At 42.5% G+C, this 19,021-nt stretch overlaps 1 protein-coding gene across 2 annotated transcripts in view; it reads right to left on the bottom strand.

Annotated features, from left to right (window-relative positions):
- The window catches only part of ELAC2 (elaC ribonuclease Z 2), a 2,146,582-nt gene that overhangs the window by 2,103,319 nt on the left and 24,242 nt on the right, over positions 1-19,021 (bottom strand). For both annotated transcript variants that reach the window (XM_044068145.1, XM_044068146.1), the window contains exons 2-3: positions 6,753-6,803; positions 6,532-6,602 (exon numbers count right to left, since the gene is read on the bottom strand). In XM_044068145.1, the coding sequence (XP_043924080.1) occupies positions 6,532-6,602; positions 6,753-6,803 (122 nt within the window). The remainder of the gene's footprint in view (positions 1-6,531; positions 6,603-6,752; positions 6,804-19,021) is intronic.

Genomic DNA, 19,021 nt, shown 5'->3' on the forward strand with positions numbered 1-19,021 from the left:
GTGGGACAATGACCTCTTTTTTTCTGGATGAAAAGCCCTTAGTGATGAGGTGTGCCTCATAGGAGGATTTCCTGACTGTTGTGGCAATGTGGTTATCGAAGGTGAGATCACTGTCCACCTGTGTCCCCAAGTCTCTTATCACACTTTCAGTATTTAGTGTACTGCCACCTATGTGGTAATTCACGGGTACATGTTTTTTCACCAAAGGGAATAACTATACATTTCTTGGCATTGAGCTTGGGCCCATGGCTCTGGCACCAAGCATCTGTTTCTGTAAGGCCCTTTTGTAGAATATCCACATCATTTGGGGATTCAATAATGGCTCCCAGTTTGCAGTCATTTGCGAACTTTGTTAGCCACAGTCCCTTAGTGTTGGCCTGTACTTCAGAGAAGTAGATGCCAAACAAGAGCGGTCCCAGGACTGAACCCTGAGGTACTCCACTTGTCTGGAGCTGGATTTGGAGTCGGCTACTTTTACAGCGAGAGTTCTGTCAGTATGCCAGTTGGCAACCCATCGAGTGACGTAGGGATTAATGCCCAGCTTACTAAGTTTAGCTATGATTCCAGAGTGGGGGATGGTGTTGAAGTCCTTGGCGAAGTATAGATAGGCTGTATGGACCACCTTACCCTTGTACATGGCTCTGGAGCCTGATTAGAAGTCAATCAGGTTCAGGAGATAAGATCGGCCCTTCACGAACCCAAACTGCATGGGGTCCAGTGTTTGAAGGTTGCTAATGTCTTTTGTTTATAAGTGCCATGATAATATGTTCCATGGCCTTGCAGATCAGGCTCGTCAGACTGATGGGGCAGTAGTTCTTAGGATCCAAGGTGGATCCCCCTTTGTGGAGTGGGATAACTGTAGCTGTGCGCCACTCAGTGGGCATGAAGCCTGAGGTGAGGCTATGATTAAACATGACACTCAGGTGAGGTGCCAATTCATTTTGTAGTTCATGTAGTACACAGCCTGGGATGTCGTCTGGTCTCCCATGGAAGCTGTATTCTTGGCTTTGGAGAGTGCGTTTTTTACCTGTGTGGCCGTTATTACTGGAATTTGGCAATCTTTCGGTATTGAGATGGGGGTGAAGTTTGCATGTAACTTGCATCAAATGGCTATTCCCTAAACGGCCATTTCCCCGAACGTTAAACATCGAATGCGACATATAATGAATAAACATATCTCCAAAAATAAAGTCAAAGAACGGCCACAGTTGGTCAACATAATGGTACCAAAACATACTACTTCCTTAATGGTAACTTAACTACAAGAAAACCTGCCTTTTCCCCAACTTACTGTGACATCGAAGTTGGTATATATAATCAGCGGGCAGCCCCACAAAAGGAGGATTCAGTGAACAGGGGAATAGGTGATATGACTTGGTTCCTCCCGGTTTATGTATCACACTACTGGCATGTCCGTTTGAACTGCAATAGTTCCTATCGGAAGAGAGTCCTGGAGCACTGCTCTCATCTCCGGGACATTGATATGCAACCAGTTTTCGTGCTCTCACACCATAAGCCTTGAACAGTCATTACCAGATAATGCCCCCCTACCCATTCTGAGAAGCGTCCGTGGTCAGTACATCAGTCAGTTACAGGGATACAAATGGGTGGCCCAAGGACAACTGGTTCATTTGAAGCCACCAGAGAAGATCCTTCGTGCATGAATCTGTAATAAATATCTGATATGACAGAGGCAGATCTTGCATGGACCATCGGGCAAAGAGTAACCACTGGAGGACCCTCATGTGCAGATGTGCTAGAGGAACTAGAAGTATTGCCGCTGCCATGGTACACAGACCTCACCTGAACCTTTCTTTTTGACATCAAGGTCCTGATTTGATGGTGTAGGGACTGAATTCTCTTGGGGGTAAGTTTTGCCACCATTTTCTTTGAATCCAACTCTGCACCTAAGAAAGTAATATGCTGTGAAGGCGACAAGGCAGACTTTTTGAAATTAATTGTAATGCCTAGCTTGGAGCAAAGAAGTATTGTTTCGTCCGTCACTTGTAGTAGTAGATGCTTGGTGGTGGTGGTCAGGAGCCAGTCTAGATATGGAAACACACTGAATCCTAGACATCTCAAGGGAGTCATAACCACTGCCATGCATTTGAACACTCTGGGGGCTGTAGTGAGATCAAAGGGCAGGGCTCGAAATTGGTAATGACTGGCTCCCATCCGAAAGTGCAAGTGTCTCCTAGATCACCTGTCCAACTTTATATGGTAGTACGCATCCTGGAGATCAATCGAGCACATCCAATCATCTTTCCTGAGAAAAGGGAACATAGACTGCAGTGCCACCATCCGGAACTTTGATTTTTTTTTTTTTTTTACAGACCCGTTCAATCTGCTGAGATGCAAAATGGGCCTCCAATCCCCTGTCTTTTTTGGAACTAAAAAGAACCTGGAGTAAATTCCGGATCCAATTTGTTCTGCGACGACCTCCTGGATGACACTTTTCTAGCAACTTGTGTACCTCTGATGTTGCCTCATATCTCTGACTGGGTGGAATGTCTGGAATGGACTGATTTACACAAGGGGGGTGGAAAAGAGAATGTAATAACCTCTGGATATGATTGTCTGTACCCATTTGTCGAGTGATTTCCAGCCAGGAGTTTGGGTACAGTGACAAGCGCTCCCCGACTGCCTCCAGAGAAAAGCAGGTGGGCCTCCTTTCAGGAACACTGGAAGGGACTGCCAGAGAACGTATCTCAGTCACCCTGATTCTGTGGAAACCCTCTGCAGTGAGGTTGGCGTCTTCCATTGTTACTTCCCACTCTGCCCTTGGGGGAAAGTTTCAACACGGGTGTCGGAAAAACCTTTTTGGGATTTACAGAACCATATTTTCCCACGTTTCTAGCCTCTGGGATAAGGTCTACAGGGGGCAGAAAAATGGACTCCCACGGCAGACGAGGTTTTCCCTTCCTGTTCACACCTGGTCAAAGTTTCTTTCTTTGGTCCAAAAAGGAACGAACCATCAAAGGGGGCATTGTAAAGGAAGACTAGAAGGGTTTGGAAAAACTGCATAAACACATCCAGGAATGTCTCCTCCAGGAAATTCCTGTAGCTGCTGCCCTATTCACTCCATCAGCTGCAAATGAAATCAGTCGCATGGAGGAGTTAACCACTGAGTTAAGGGTGGAGAGCTGAGAGGAAACTTGATCTGCAATTCCAGAAGCTACAATACCCTGAACAGCATCTCCCAGCTCTTTTAGGAGATCACTTTGAAGTCTTGTAAAATGGATCAAGTAATTCAGCGACTGCAGGTTAAAGGCCACTGAGAAAAAAGCATGCTTTCCATATCTGTCCACAGTCTGCAACTCTTTATTTGGGGGATGGACAGATGAGGTCTCTCCTTTTTAGTGGCCGCTGCCACCACCATCGCAGCTATCGGGACACCTTTGGTCAAAAATTCCTTTTCTGATGGTGCTGTAATGAATTTATTGGGCCTCAATGGAACAAGCTCCACTGTACCTGGAGAAGTCCAGGCCTTACGAGATATTACATTTATAAGTCAGTCATAGGGGGGAGACACCCAGGAGGTGGAAGAGCAAGACCCAAAAACCTCCAGGTATACTGACTCATTCTCTGAAGGGTTGGTGGGCTTCCGGCCACCCCTCTGTTTAAGGATCTCAAGGATGTCAACAAAGGAGACATCCTCAGAGGGGGACCATTGGGACCCTTCAGAATCATCCAGATTGGTATTGGGGACCCTTCTGAATCATCCAGATTGGTATCTGTGGTGACAGACTCAGGGGAGTCTATGTGCTTCCTCTTGCACAATCTCTTTCGAGGGGCTTCCTCAGAGGTGTTCTCTGGTGAAGTTTCAGAAGAGAGGATGCCACCCACAGGGGCTTCCTGGGGATCTTGGTCTCTAAGCTTGGGAGAAGAAGGTGATGATGAAACCAACACTGGCGCCTGGGAGGGAAGAGAACCTGAGCCAGAGAGTGAAGCTGTCTGGGGTGACAGTACTCTCTCCATCAGCTCAAAAGCCCCTCGGCCCTGCTTCGAAGAGGTCCTCCACTCTGAAGAGTCAGAAGATAGACTCCGAGGCAGAGCGGGTGGCTCCGAAGCCAATGTAGGAGCAGAGCTCAACCTTGCTGAGGCACCAAAGGGTACAGTCAGATTGGACAAGTGTCCACTCAACTCCCCTCCCCACACCAGACAGGTGAACATCAGCTCCTAGACTCCTTGACATCCAATGGAACCAAGGAAGTCAGAGCAGATGTCAAAACTGATGAAACTAATGGAGGTCTTGGTTCCGATGCCTCCACTACTATCGGACCCAAGATCTCTGGCTCTGAAACCACAGGTCTGGTTGGAGGAGGAATCGAGGAAGGGAATGGTACCTTGGATGGTTCAGATTCCTTTGGAATCAGAGGCGATAAAGTTTTTGCCAGCGGCGATCTTTGAAGCAGTCCCTTCACCACCCGCTCCACATCATCATCCGATAAGCTCCTGGAGGAATGGGAGGATAACGAAGGAGATCTTGCCCTTTCCAAAATGGGCGATTTCAAACTGGGACTAACTGGCTCCAAGATCGGAGTCAGCAACTGTCAGTTCCATGCTCACAGATGGAGCAGAAGAGGTAGATTTAGATGTGTTGGCTCTGAAACAACCACTTTTTTAGGTGGCTTTGAAGCCAGAGCCGAGACAGCAGGCCTTTTAGCCACTTTGTCAGATTTTGAAGAAGAGGCAGATGATGATTTGGAGTTCTGGGATCTCTCTAAAGCTTCTGAGAAGGGAACCTTCAATAAGCCCCTGACAATAAGCTTATTTTTACGCTCTTGCAGAACCCTGCTACATAATCCATGACAAATGGTACAGGGATCTTGCGAAGGGATGGCACCAAGACAATAAACACAGCTAGTGTGCCCAACCATAACAGACTCCTTTTGACAACGATCACATTTTTTGAACCCCAACTGCCTAGGCTCTTTCTGCTCTTTAGACAGGCCTAAGACCAAAAAGGGCACTACTGATAGCAACTATAATAGCTTGTCTAAATCTAAAAGCCAAAACTCAAGACAAAAACAGTCCAAAACATGGCTTTAACCAGCAACAGCTATGAAATGTGTTTGCAGGTTAAAGTAACAACAGCTAGCCTACTAACTACAAGAACACACCACACACATAATTCTGTATATCTAAATATTAACCACTACAACAAGAAAAAAAAAACTATGAGGAGGAATCCTTTAACTAAAACGGATTCCTAAGCCAAAGGCAAAACACTCTGGGATAGAGGAGCAACGCTCTTAAGTTAAACGGGTCACTAAGAACCCTCTAACTTAAAAGGGGTTCGCAACAAAAACGAGCTTGTGGCCTAAAAAACAGATGAGGAAACTTTCACTAACTAGACAAAAACATGTACGATACAATATATACATACACACACACACACACACACACACACACACACACACACACACACACACACACACACACACACACAAGAAAAGGCACTACAAGAGATTTCCTATAAGAAGTTAAGAAAATAGTGACAGGAATATAATAAAAGAACTAGTTAGCCAACAAGCCAGCCAGAAAACACCTCGATCGCTTGAGTGGCAAATGAGATCAGAGTATTCTACCCTAAGCATCATGGGAAAGGGGTTAGCCTCGAGCCAGTGGAAGCTCTCGAGCTTTTGTATTAGGCAGTGTCGGAACCGATGCTCGGTTCCGAACCTAACCAGCAAGAATTACGGTGAGATAGGACAACATAACATCCTGCCTTTTCCCCAATTTACTGAGACACTGAAGTTGGTATATATAATTAGCGGGCGGTCCCACAACAGGAGGACTCAGTGAACAGCAGACACTATCTATGTAGGGGGCTGCACCCCACCCCTGCTAATTATATACACCAACTCCAAGGTCACACTAAATTGGGGGAAAGAGTAGGCTTTCTTATAGTTAAGTTACTGATAAATAAGTAGTACACCAGTTCCGTTATGTTGGCCAACTATGACCATTTGATTTTACTTTCGGAGATATGACGGTTTGGTAAAAGTAACATTTGATGTTTAATGTTCAGGGAATAGCCGTTTGATGGCTGACAACAGACCCGTTGTCATGTCATAGTAAAGCTTAAGTTCTCAAATTTCAACTCCACTGAACCTATGCAGAAGTAGGATATACAATAAGCAACATAACTACTAGCAACCCTTAGTATATATTTTTTTTAAAATATATATAATATATACTTACACACACACTAAATATAAACACATTTAATATACATATTACACATATGTGTATAAAATATATATTGCATGCACACAGACACACTGCAATTGCAGCTATGGCAAATTATCTTCACCGAGGCTGAACCTTCCCCGGCAGGCTAAGTATACCACATCAAAGCTAAATTATAAATACCGGGGACATAATACACATCTACTGTACAGGAATACACACACACACACACACACACACACACACACACACACACATACACATACAGACACACACACACCAGCAACAGAGATAGGTCAGTTCTCAAAAGCAAAGCATCAACAAGTAGTTCCCTACCAGGCAATCCTCCAACATTGGCCCAATTCATCCTAGTCAAAAAAATGCTGTCCAGTCGGGCTATTTTTAACCTGAAAATAAAAGCAAAAAATAATAAATGTGTAAAAAGAATATACCAATGATCTCCAATAATTATCCATGCACTGTGTTGCTTTAACATTAGGATTACCTTGTCTTTTAACAAACCTCTTTCTGTGAACCATTTTAAAAATGACACTCACTTGTGCTCCTGCATTAGGCGCTGTGTCCCTTCTCCACAGTTGAAGAGGTATCTTAAATTCAGAGAAAAAAAAACACAATGAATGCTGGTCATAGAAAACAAGTGAGAAAGATGACTAGTACAAATTAAGATTACATGTGGAACACAAAAATTGGGTATACTACAGGTTATCAAGACCCACCGCACTGAAATAAAAAAAAAAAAGTGGGGGCCATGAGTGAAGTGAGGGAAGCTCTTCCCACAGCACTCATGCAGGGGGCTTTACCCCTGTAACTCTACCCTTAAAATAACTGTATCCAAGGCCATATACAGTTTTGGTGCCATTTTGTAAGCTTTGGCACAATGGTCCACGGATACAGTGGAGCCTAACGAACCAAATGATTACCTGCCCAAACATCATGTGAACAATACAGCAGCCTATCAAGTGTGATAATGTTCACACATTGCCAAGAGGTGTGGATTTCAGCACCATTCTGAATCACCGGGGGGGGGGGGGGGCGCTGGCAGTGTTTATTATTATACTAATCTCAGCTGGCACAATATAATGTCCCAAAAATTAAACAAGTTGCTATACTTGCTAATTCTGTATTATTTTTCTTTAACTACTTGCCCTCCCGTTTCCCCAACACTGCAATGAAAACAGAGGAAGACATTTAAATTCACTGGCAGGTAAAAGATGCACCAGTTTCATGCCAAAGTGCACTGCTATGCCTTTTCTTCTCTTCACTATAAACATGCTTCAGCTTTGTGGACAATAAAAACAGAGCTATCATCTCTCCTTGTTCCCTAATCAGAGCATGTTCATGGCCTGTACAGGCCCTCCACTTTCTTCCCATGCCTTTCTGCTCAATGTTTTTTGTCATTCAAGCTGTCAACCACATTAATGATCTCAGCAGCCTGCCAAACTTGTACAACAGATGACACAGTTTGGTCTCTTTCAGCATATCCTGCAACTGAAGCTGGTCTACATACCTTAATCTTCAGAACTTGTATAACAGTGTTCACTTGAATCACAATTTTTTTTTCACTTTTAGTTTTGTTGGTGCTTTGTGGATACATTACTCGCATCTTGCAGTTCATGGAAAACCAGTATGATACATGCTTCCTTGTTTGTTTTACTGTTTGGTTTGTCTCAAGTCTAGTTTCAGCAGAATCAAGTCAAAACAAACCTGATTCAGCAAACTGGCATTTGATGAAAGGCTTACAACTTAATCTAAAGTTTTGTAACCATAGAATAAGTCACATTAGCTTAGATGGTAAAACATGCAAAGCCGTCCCCGCCCTACATATGAAGATCCCTCTCCCCAAAAAATGAATGAATGAATGCTGGTCAGTTGAATGAGATTCTAATGATCAAAATTTACTGAAAATGTCAACCACTCAAGTAAAACATAACCAGGTATGCCTCTGCACCACCTTTACCACATTTCATTTTGTTGCCATAACAACAGAAAATAAAAAAATAACACAATCAAGCCAACATAAATGCTAGTAACTATATACTAATCCAATACATCCAAGAAATGCAGATGAAAACTCCACATGTAGAGACTTGCACTTGACAACTTTGTTCTTGTTATCGTCTGACTAACTTGTCAACACCTGGCCCTTCACCATCCTTTACCTGTCCTCTCTTGCCCCCCCCCCCCCACACAAACACACACACACAACTTTGGGCCATAAGTGAAGTTTGCGCATGTCTGTCATCCTTCATATGTCCAAAACATTGCCATCTACTCACGTACTATAACAAAATCTGTAAAGGAACAGAAGAGGCAACACCACTACTATCGAAGCCGACTGTTTATTGAAAGCAACAAAAAAATAAAAGAACTAGTGAGCACTTTTACGTTCAACAGAACACTTCTTCAGACTTGAAAATATGAACAGTACTCTGTTAAATACTTAATGGTGACCTTCATATGACCAATCAAAAACAGCATCCAATTAAACAACATTCATTAAAAAACATATGTTTGTCATTTAAATAGATATGCATTCTTAAAATAAAAACATAATCAATATAAGGCACACATGAAGAGAGCTCAGATAAAACACTAACATACATTTAAAAGCAGTTAAAACATCATTGTGAAAAAAAACATTATACAAGTGTTATCCATTATATGTAAGGGAAGTCTAAAGTATGGTTAGGGATTATATAATTGCTTAGATAAGGGCTTATAACAGAGGCACTGAAATATATACTATTCTACTAAAATGTTAAAAACAGCTAATGCATAAGCAATCAACATGTATAAAACACTAAATCCAAATGCTAATTATCTAAAACATGCCATTAAATTTATAAATATTGTCTAAAAAATGTGCAAAAAGTGCAATGCAACATGTGTACACTCTACCGACATATCTAAAAAGACAACTAATGTGCATAGTGTATTGTATGATTTATTTATGTGCAATGTTATAGATTTTGATTTTATATGGGTCCTTAAGAGACCAGAGTGGATGCTGTCAGCTCCCGTGGATAAACAGCACTGGGCTAAACGGGCTCCAGTGGATGCCATGGTGATTGCGGCAACCACCAAAAAGAATTTGCTGATGAGAGTCCCACTATTCATCCTCCTAATAATGAGTCTAGGACAATGTATAGATTTGGTTATTTGGTTAAGTGCGCATATGCTTCATCGACCTTCACACTTAAGTCCTTGAACTTTATGGCACACCAGGCTTCAAAGAGATCTGACAAAGGAGCTATCATACACAAACAAGAACTGTAGCGGAGGGGGTTCAGAATAAAGTAGCTTCCAATCTGGCAACCCTTGATTCTATCTGTAATTTGTCCAGGAGGCTCTTTACACACAAAGCTGAAGGGATGACTATGGCAGCAAGTTCTGACGCAACTCTGAGGAGACATGCCTGGATGAGATTATGTGAGTTTGTGGAGCCATTTAAGTCTTCTTTCATCAATGCTCCTTTTGACGAACATCCCTTTTTGACCCAAAAGTTAGAGAACCTTGCCAGATGTGAGGAAAGATGGAAAGACACTTTCTGCAGTGGCAGTATGCTTTTCCACTCCTCAACAGCCCTATTCAAGGAACCAGAGAAGTGGCAAGCTCTGGTTCAAAAAGTCCCATGGGCCGTTCCAGAACTCACATGGCAGTGATTTCCTCCATGGCAGAGGGTGGAATCATAATGGAAGATGCCGTGCTAGAGGGAGAGCCACAAAAATCAGAGTTCCAGGGACTCTTTCCCTGGCAATGCCTATCAACGCTCCTGAATGGAGGCCTGATTTCCATCCTTTGGAAACAGTTGGGGGACGACTTTCCCTGCAACTACCTGCCTGGCTATCCATAACAAACAATTAGGAGCAGAGGATCATAACCAGAGTCTACAATATTCCTCTCTTGAAAATACCTCCAAACAACCAAAAAGAATCCCGGACATCCCACCCAGTCACAGGGATGCAGCAGTTCTAGAGATTCAAAAGCTGCTCCACAAAACAGCCATCCAAACAGTCCCACCAGACCAGATAAGATCCGGGGTGTACTCAAGAATCTTTTTAGTGCAAAAAAAAATTGGGGACTGGACACTAAGTTTGCATCTGAGCATTTTGAACAAATTAGTTCAACATACCAACTTCTGGATGGTCACAGTTCAACCTGCTCACCCGTTTATAGGGAAAGATGATTGGATGTGCTCAATAGATCTTCAGGATGCATATCATCACATAAAAATAGACAAGCGCTCCACAAGATTTTTGTGCCTCTGGCTGGAAGCCAGTCATTATCAGATCAGAGCCATGCCCTTTGGTCTCACCAAACCCCCGGGGTGTTCAACAAATGTATGGCAGTGGTCGTAGCTAGGGTTCATATTATAAGCACAAAAACTGAATCACGCAAACACGTATTGAGCAACTAGTAAAGAGCAAAAATTCACAATATCGAAAGTATGAACGGATACTGTCATAGGGATTTCTTCCCTTTGCTTCAATGGAGTGCAATCTCGGAGTTGGTATATTTAAGTAGGGGGGTGTGGGTGCAGGGGGGCTTGCCCCCCCTGCATACGGTTAGTATTTGTTTGTTGGTTTTGTCGTGTTTGGGATTCAATGTTTTGGGCTTTCACCCTTTACATGTCGCTCAATACGTGCTCGCGCGATTCAGTTTTCGTGCTTATAATAGGAACCCTAGTGGACTTCAGACTGCAATGATTCTAGGTGTTTCTGTGCTTATAAACAACTGGCTCATTACTGCATCCACCAGACATCTAATGCTACAAGCAGGAAACTACATCCTTCAAACTTGCTCCTTACTGGGGATCACTGTGAATTATGAAAAATCACATCTAGAACCAACACAACATATAGAGTTCATAGGAGCGGTGTTGAGACACAAAACACCTGTATCGTGCCTCTACCCCAACAAAGACTTCAGAGAAAAAGATCACAAGTCACCCAAATTATTTACAAAATAACAGTGACTGCAAGACTTGTATTACAGTCTCTGAGATCTATGGCTGTCACTATCACGTTAGTTCCCCTTACGAGGTTTCACATGTGAATGCTACAATGGCTCTTGGCGTCCCAATGGTCATTACCAAGACAGCCAATGTCCCATCAAGTTCAGATCAATTTATGCAAAAAGGACCCGAGCTGATGGCTCCATTCCAATGACATTCTATTAAGCCATCCCTTTGTCCCTTCTCATCCCCAAGCCATAGTGACCACAGATGCATCCCGGGTGGGGGGGCATTATCGCAGAAAGATTGCCCAAAGCACTTGGCCCCAGTTAGAGCCCAATTTGCACATCAATGTTCTAGACATGAGGGCAGTGCTCCTAGCATTGCAAGCATTCTAAGAAAACCTCCCCTCAGGAACTACTGGGATCCAGACAGACAACATGTCAGTGGTTTGGTACATCAACTAAAAAAGGGGGAACCAGATCTTACCCTCTTTGTCAAGAAGCTCTCAGAGTATGGCAATGCGCAATCTTGTCTGGCCACTTTCTAATCACAACGCATATTCCAGGGAGCTCCAATGTGTTCGCGGACAAATTGAGCAGGAGCATCCTGATGTCTCATGAGTTGTCGATCAATCCTTTGGTGGCAGAAAGGATATTCTGCCAATGGGGCCAGCCCTGCTGCAACTTCTTTGCATCACCCCAAACAGCAAACAGCTGATTCCCCCATCCATGGAAGTCACTGAGAGATGTTCTCCTTCACAATTGGCCCCCAATCTACTGCATCCATTTCCCCCAATTCTTCTCATTTCCCAGTTTCTCAAGAAAGACAACAGACCGAAGAACAGGATAATTCTTATTGCTCCATTCTGGCCTCAACAGATAAAGTTTCCCTTCCTGTGGCCTCACTTAATCCAGAAACCTTGGACTCTGGACCCAGCTCCAGACCTATTATCCAGTCCAGAATGACCCATTCATCCAAACCTTCAAACTCATGGCGTGCCTTCTCCAGTTCCAGTGACTGCCAGGAAAATTAGCCTTTCTGTCCCAGTACACAGAATAATTCTAGCCTCCCACAAACCTTAGACTAGATGTTTATACAGCAACAAGTGGCAAAATTTTTCAAAATGGGCTACAGACAGCAATCTTAACCCATACTCAGCACCAGTTCACAAGATTTTGGAATTTTTAGCATCGCTTTTTGACGCTGGGTGTCCTATACTATACAGGTTCATCTAGCTGCAATTTCAAATTTTCATAATGGTCTAAATGATGCAGCGCTAATGTCGCACAAACTCTGTAAAGCCTTTTTGAAGGAAACCTTATTGCTTAGACCTCCATACAAACACCAGTCTACACCATGGGATTTGAATCTGGTGCTACAATCTCTAATTACTCAACCATATGAACCATCTGCAAATTGCAATTTCAAGTATTTATCCTGGAAAACCTCCTTATTGGTTGCTATTACTTCTGCGAGGAGAATATCCGCATTACAAGCCTTATCTTGCAAACCTCCTTACCTAAACTTTCATAAGGACTGGGTATCTTTACAAACAAATCCCTCATTTTTACCAAAAGGAGTTTCTAACACTAACATCAGACTACACATCTCCCAGTATTTTTTTCCCCAAGTTTTCAAATAAAGGCGAGTATTGCCTGCATTTGCTAGATGTTCACAGACAATTACATTTTTACCTTCACAGAACAAATGAATTCAGAAAGTCTGACCAGTTGTTTGTGTTGTACTCTTCTACTTCTCTAGGCAAACAAGTTTCTAAGGCTTCTTTGGCTAGATGGCTTAAAGACTGCATAACCTTCATCCAGAACAAAAAAAAGTGCAGCTGCCGGGACCTGTAAAGGTGCATTCTAGGAGAGCAATAGCAGCCTCCAGCAGTCTTCCATGCCAAAACATCTTTAGATGACATATGTGCAGCAGCTACTTGGGCATCCCCACATACCTTTATTACTCATTACAAGTTGGATCTTGTCTCCAGGGGACGAGCACTATTTGGCTTGATGATGTTCAGAAACATACTTTCACGAGACCTCCCAAGATTTACGTAGCTGGGGATTCTCTCACAGTCAAGGATTAAGTGAAGATTGACAACATTAGATAAAGAAGTTCTGTCTTACCATAACATTCCATCTGTGTTGTCGATCTTCACTTATCCTTGACATCTCACCCTCCTTTCCCCTGCCTTTTAGGCTTCTTGGTGGAACAAATCTATCTCAATAAATTGAATTTCTTGTTTTGAACACAGACATGGTCTCTGATCTGTTATTTTCTGTTACTACCAGATCAAACTCGATCGAAGGTAACCCCGAGAGGAATATTATGGATAAAGCTAAGCTCAAGAATTTTTGGAGGGTACAAGCTGGAATAATGTCCAGGTTGGTTCCGAGATACAGAACCAAACCCACAGTCAAGGATAAGTGAAGATAAACAACATAGATGGAACATTGTGGCAAGACAGAACTTTTTTTATACTACTACGCATCAACTCTAATCCTCAGCAGTTTACCATAAAACCAAACAAATTATATGGGAATGGGTAAAAATATAAAGGGACACAAGGCTGTTACATATTTAAACCAAACAAAAGGCTTTGTATCAACATGATTTTTCTGAACAGTTAGGAAGACTGGGAGGGACAGGGCAAAAAATAAGACAGGTTAAAATATTAAAACAGTTCTGTATCAACATGCATTTTCTGAAACAAAATCAACAAGAAGTAAAAACTAAATGTCCGACATTACTGGCAGACTGGAATTTCAGTGGTTTAACAGAAAAGAAAACATTTTATGTGGGACGCAGCAAAAGTATGAGGCAAATCCTAGTCATTCTACAAAATAAGGAACTTCAGGTGATGGACCAGTGATTTTAACTGCCCAAAATAAAGTTTTAAAATGTTAGAGGTGTCAAACTACACAACTGCCTTAATATTCTGAGCACCATGCAAATATACTACCATGGTTCTGTGTTCTCCATTATGGTCCAGTAATCCAGTGCATGTGATGCCTTTTGCTGGGACTCACACCACTGAACTCCTTCAATGAGTTAATACACATTCTGTTTCACAAATTCTAATCCTTCATTAGTCCATATAATTCATTTTATTATTGCCAAACTACATCATTTTGTTTAGCCAATTTTCAACAGACAACATATTAACTGCACAAGTACCATATGACCTGGGTTCCGTCACAGAAGTCACTAACCCAACACTTATAACCAGTCTATGCAACCCAATTCCCAGTCATTATCAGTTCAGAGCCATGCCCTTTGGTCTAATCACAGCCCCCAGGATGTTCACCAAATGTATGGCAGTGGTCGCACCTCATTTCAGACTGCAAGGATTCTAAGTGTTTCTATACTTAGACGACTAGCTCATTACCCTACCCACCAGGCATCTACTGCTACAAGCAAGAAACTACGTCCTTCAAACTTGCTCCTTGCTGGGGATCTCTGTCAATTACGAAAATCACATCTAGACCCAACACAACATCTGGAGTTCATAGGTTCATAGGTTAGTACTAAGCTAACTGCCCTTGCGAGCCATTTTAAGCTTAGCCAATTATCCCTTGTGAGACTCAAACCCTGCACCTTGTGTTTGTAAGGCAAACACTGTAACCATTAGGCCACCCTCCCAACCCTAATCAATTCTAATCTTCACAGGAGCAGTCTTAGACACACTCACCTGTACTGAGTATCTATCCCCAGAAAAACTTCAGAGAATAAAACCACAAGCCATCCAAATTATTTACAACTGAACAGTGACTGCAAGACTGGTATAAGAGTCTCTGTTATCTACAGTGGCCACCATTATGTTAGTTCCCCTTGCGAAGTTTCACACGCAAACTCTACAATGGCTCTTGGTGTCTCAATGGTCAGTACTAAGACAGCCAATGTCCCACCAAGTACAGATCACCAATGTATGCAAAAATAACCTGAGTTGGTGGCTCCATTCCAATGACATTCTACTGGGCCATCCCTTTGTCCCTTCTCAACGCCAAGCCATAGTGACCACAGACATTCAGATGGGGTGAGGGGGGCATTATCTGGAAAAGACAGTCCAAGGCACTTGGTCCCAGTTAGAGGCCAATTTGCACATCAATGCTTTACAGATAAGGGTAGTGCTCCTGACATTGCAAGCATTCCAAGAAACCCTCCCCTCTGGATTGATTGCGATCCAAACAGACAACATGTCAGTGGTTTGGTACATCAACAAACAAGGGGGGAACCAGATCTTACCCTCTTTGTCAAGAAGCTCTCAGAGTATGGCAATGGGCAATTTCATCCAGCCGCTTTCTAACTGTAACGCATAGTCCTGAGAGCTACAACGTGCTCGCAGACAAACTGAGCTGGAGCATCCTGATGCCTCATGAGTGGTCGCTCAATCCTTTGGTGGCAGAAAGGATATTCTGCCAATGGGGCCAGCCCTGCACAGACCTCTTTGCATCCCCTCTAATCAAAAAGTGGAGCACCTATTTTGCCTGATTCCCAATGAGGGAGTCACTGAGAGATGTTCTCCTTCACGACTGGCCCTCCCAGTCTACTGTATGCATTTCCCCCAGATTCCTCTCATTTCCCAGCAAACAAAAATGCAGTAAATATATTCTGTACTTTAAACAGTACACAAATGAAGTGTTTTCTCTATGTATGTATGTACGTACACACACACACACACACACACACACACATATATATATATACACACATACATTATGTACACATATGTATTGTGTATATACATGGTGATTCTCTAAGATGCTGGTAGGTATGCATAGAGTATGTGAATGCATGAGACAAATAAAAAGGGAGGGAAAAAAATATTGAAATGTGCATCTTACAATGGGTTGGCTCTTTGTTCCAGATGAGCTTCAATATCTTATGCCAACTGAATGCGAGGTCAGTCTCTGTCTCCCCTACAACTCTATACTGGATTCAGGAGATACAGAGAGAAAAATGCATGTACTAAAACAAATGAAGTTGCAGCTTCAGGTTCTCAATGAAGTGCTATTACTGGTATGCAGGGCCGGTGTTAGCATTTTAGGGGCCCCCAGGAAATGTTAAGTTCGGTGGCCCCCTAGGCACTTCTTTCAGAGTATTACCCTGTCACTGCCACCCCCCTAATGCTGCAAACTTTTAGGACTAGTATGTACAGAATGACCTTTAGCTGTAATGCTCTTACAAGACAAGGGGTCTATATACCACACTATGTTCGCCCATCTCGCAGAGAGACATTCACAGTTACTAGTATTTTTGTTAACAGCAATGATATATTATAGAAACTATATGCATAGGTGTGGACTTGGGTAAAATGCTGTCTATATGCTCTAAAGTGTATTCTATTTTTTTTTCTTTTTACATAGTCTTTTCATCCAGTGATGGCTTCAACAGAAATTATGATTAAGGAAAGAAATTCATTGTTACTGTTTAGCTTAATTTTCCTTGTATCCTTTCATTACACCTTTCCTGACCAAGCCATCATAGTAATAACCACTTAGGAAACAACTCAAATAAGACAGGGCCCAAGAAGCCATAGGGTTATAGGTGTTCTTGGATGCATTTTAGAGCATTTTCCCAGCCTTTTAATCCAATGGTGTCCTACACAAAAAACATGAGTAAGAAAATAATTTCAGTCTTTTTTTATTTCAAGGAAGACATAAGTTGTGCACAAGGCTTAATATTCAAAGATGACAAAAGAGCAGCTCACAAAAAACTAACCAGCCATTTGTTGTCTGGATACACAGGTTCAATATGGGAATACATCCTGCCTCCCTACCCCCCCTATGCATCCCTCTGGTGTTAGACTGGGATGAAAGCAAAGGTTCAAACTGCCACAGTCATGTGTTTCGAGTGAGTGCTAACATACATATACATAGCATGCCTCCTCACTCCTCAACCCTACCCGTCAAAGGCTGCTACCTGTATATGTGCCCGATGTGAAATTGAAAAAAAAAATAATGATTACAGTAATGTATTCTACTTCGTTGCTCAAACAGTACACTGCCCCTACACAAACTATAGTAACCTTCTTTGTACACCTCTGAGGTCTGTGAGAAAAGTAAAAGAATGACCACATTGTCCTCAGCCCAAACAAAAACTGCAACAACCTCATATGCAAACCTCTGTGGTTTGACTGTAATGAAAAGTAAAGAAGTAACCACAACACCCCCCCCCCAATAACCTAGAGCAGCCTTGTATACACACACACACACACACACACCTGAGCAGGGCTGGTTTTAGAATGGTTGCAGTTAAGAGTACAAGCCATTACCGGCTTTATCCTAACAGGGTCAGCCCTGTTCAGGTTAAAGAGTGTAGTTAGAAAATTAATAATTTTTTTCTCATATTTCTCCAACCAGCAACAGCTTTTGTGGGGCCCTCACACAATGAAGGATGGGTAATGGAGTCCCCTGTATCAATTTATACAGGCTAGGGAGTGGAGGCCACCAGACTCCTTGAAGATTGAAGTGTCTGAATCTTCTGTAATATATTTTATGCATTACATTTGAAATATAACTACTTGTTTGCTACATTTTTCACTGATTCTTAGTCTTGGTATCATTAGGTGTATGCAGAGATAAAAATTAGTAATACTTTTTACAAACACACACAAAAGCCATGGCAATACTAGTTTTGCACTTATTTCAGCAAATAGCAATACATTGTGCAAAACTGGTACTGTCACACCAGATCAGTGAGTGTTGTTTAGCAATTTTCAAACATTAGCAGGGTTAAGTCACTTTTCCTTACCTCATTGAGGAGCAGTGCGTACTTGTCACCGGGCCGGATTCACGAAACCTCTGTGCAAGACTTAATGTGTCTTACTCGGAGGCTGCAGTTGAATGGGATGTTGTCAGCGTGCCAATAACATTCATGAGGGCACGCTGACTCATCTGTAACTCTTACACAGACTGAGTAGGCAAGCAGGGGACATGTCCGACAGCCAAGCAGTCTAAAAGTCCACGCCCCTGCAAGGTTTTAAAAAGCATAATGTCAACAGACAAGAGCAAGTCCGCTCAAATGTACTTGCACTCAACACCACACTCCCTGACACTGTAAACCCCCAGCAGAGTTATAGAACATAAAATATTTTTTTTTTAAATCCACGATTTAGCTGCCTGTATTTGCGCTTGTTTGCGTGAGTGTGCCCATTGCTTAACCACAGTTAGCAATTGTGACATTGAAGAGCATATAAAAACTACTTATGCAAATTAATCCAAATAGCAATAGAGTAATGGTAGAGCGTATGCACAAAGAGAAGACATTCACGGTTTGAGTTCCACCACTCCCCTTCTTATTTATGTTTTAAATCAGTATTTGAAATAATACCAGACATATAGAATTAAAATTTTAGTAAAAGCAGTGACAAGGCCAATGTATCAGTGAACAAAATATATATTTTTAAAGGACCCAGATATATAATAGCCTGCTGTTAAGCAACGTTTTACACAGCTAAACACAGGTGCCCATAGTTCAATAGCGCTTTACCCAGCTAAACAGAGTTGCCCATAGTTTAATAGTGCTTCACCCAGCTAAACAGACTTGCCCATAGTGTAACAGCGCTTTACTCAGTGCAATAGAGTTGCCCAAAGTTTAAAAGCGCTTTACCCAGCGCAATGTGTTTGCGCGGACGTGCACGCTGCGCCAACCAGGGCACCATAGGGCACAGGGGAGCAACAAAGAGCTAAATTGCTTAAACGCAGCCACACCACCTAGCCTGTCTAGACAGTATTAAAATAAAAGAATGACAAGGTTTGAACCTAGGACCCTTTGCATCATAATCAAAGTACAGAACCACTAAGCCATGACAACATAGGGGAAACAGCCACTATTAACATT

Source organism: Protopterus annectens, chromosome 4.part0 (assembly GCF_019279795.1).
Source record: "Protopterus annectens isolate FY-2018-M chromosome 4.part0, PAN1.0, whole genome shotgun sequence".
In the NCBI taxonomy this organism is placed as follows: Eukaryota; Metazoa; Chordata; order Ceratodontiformes; family Protopteridae; genus Protopterus; species Protopterus annectens.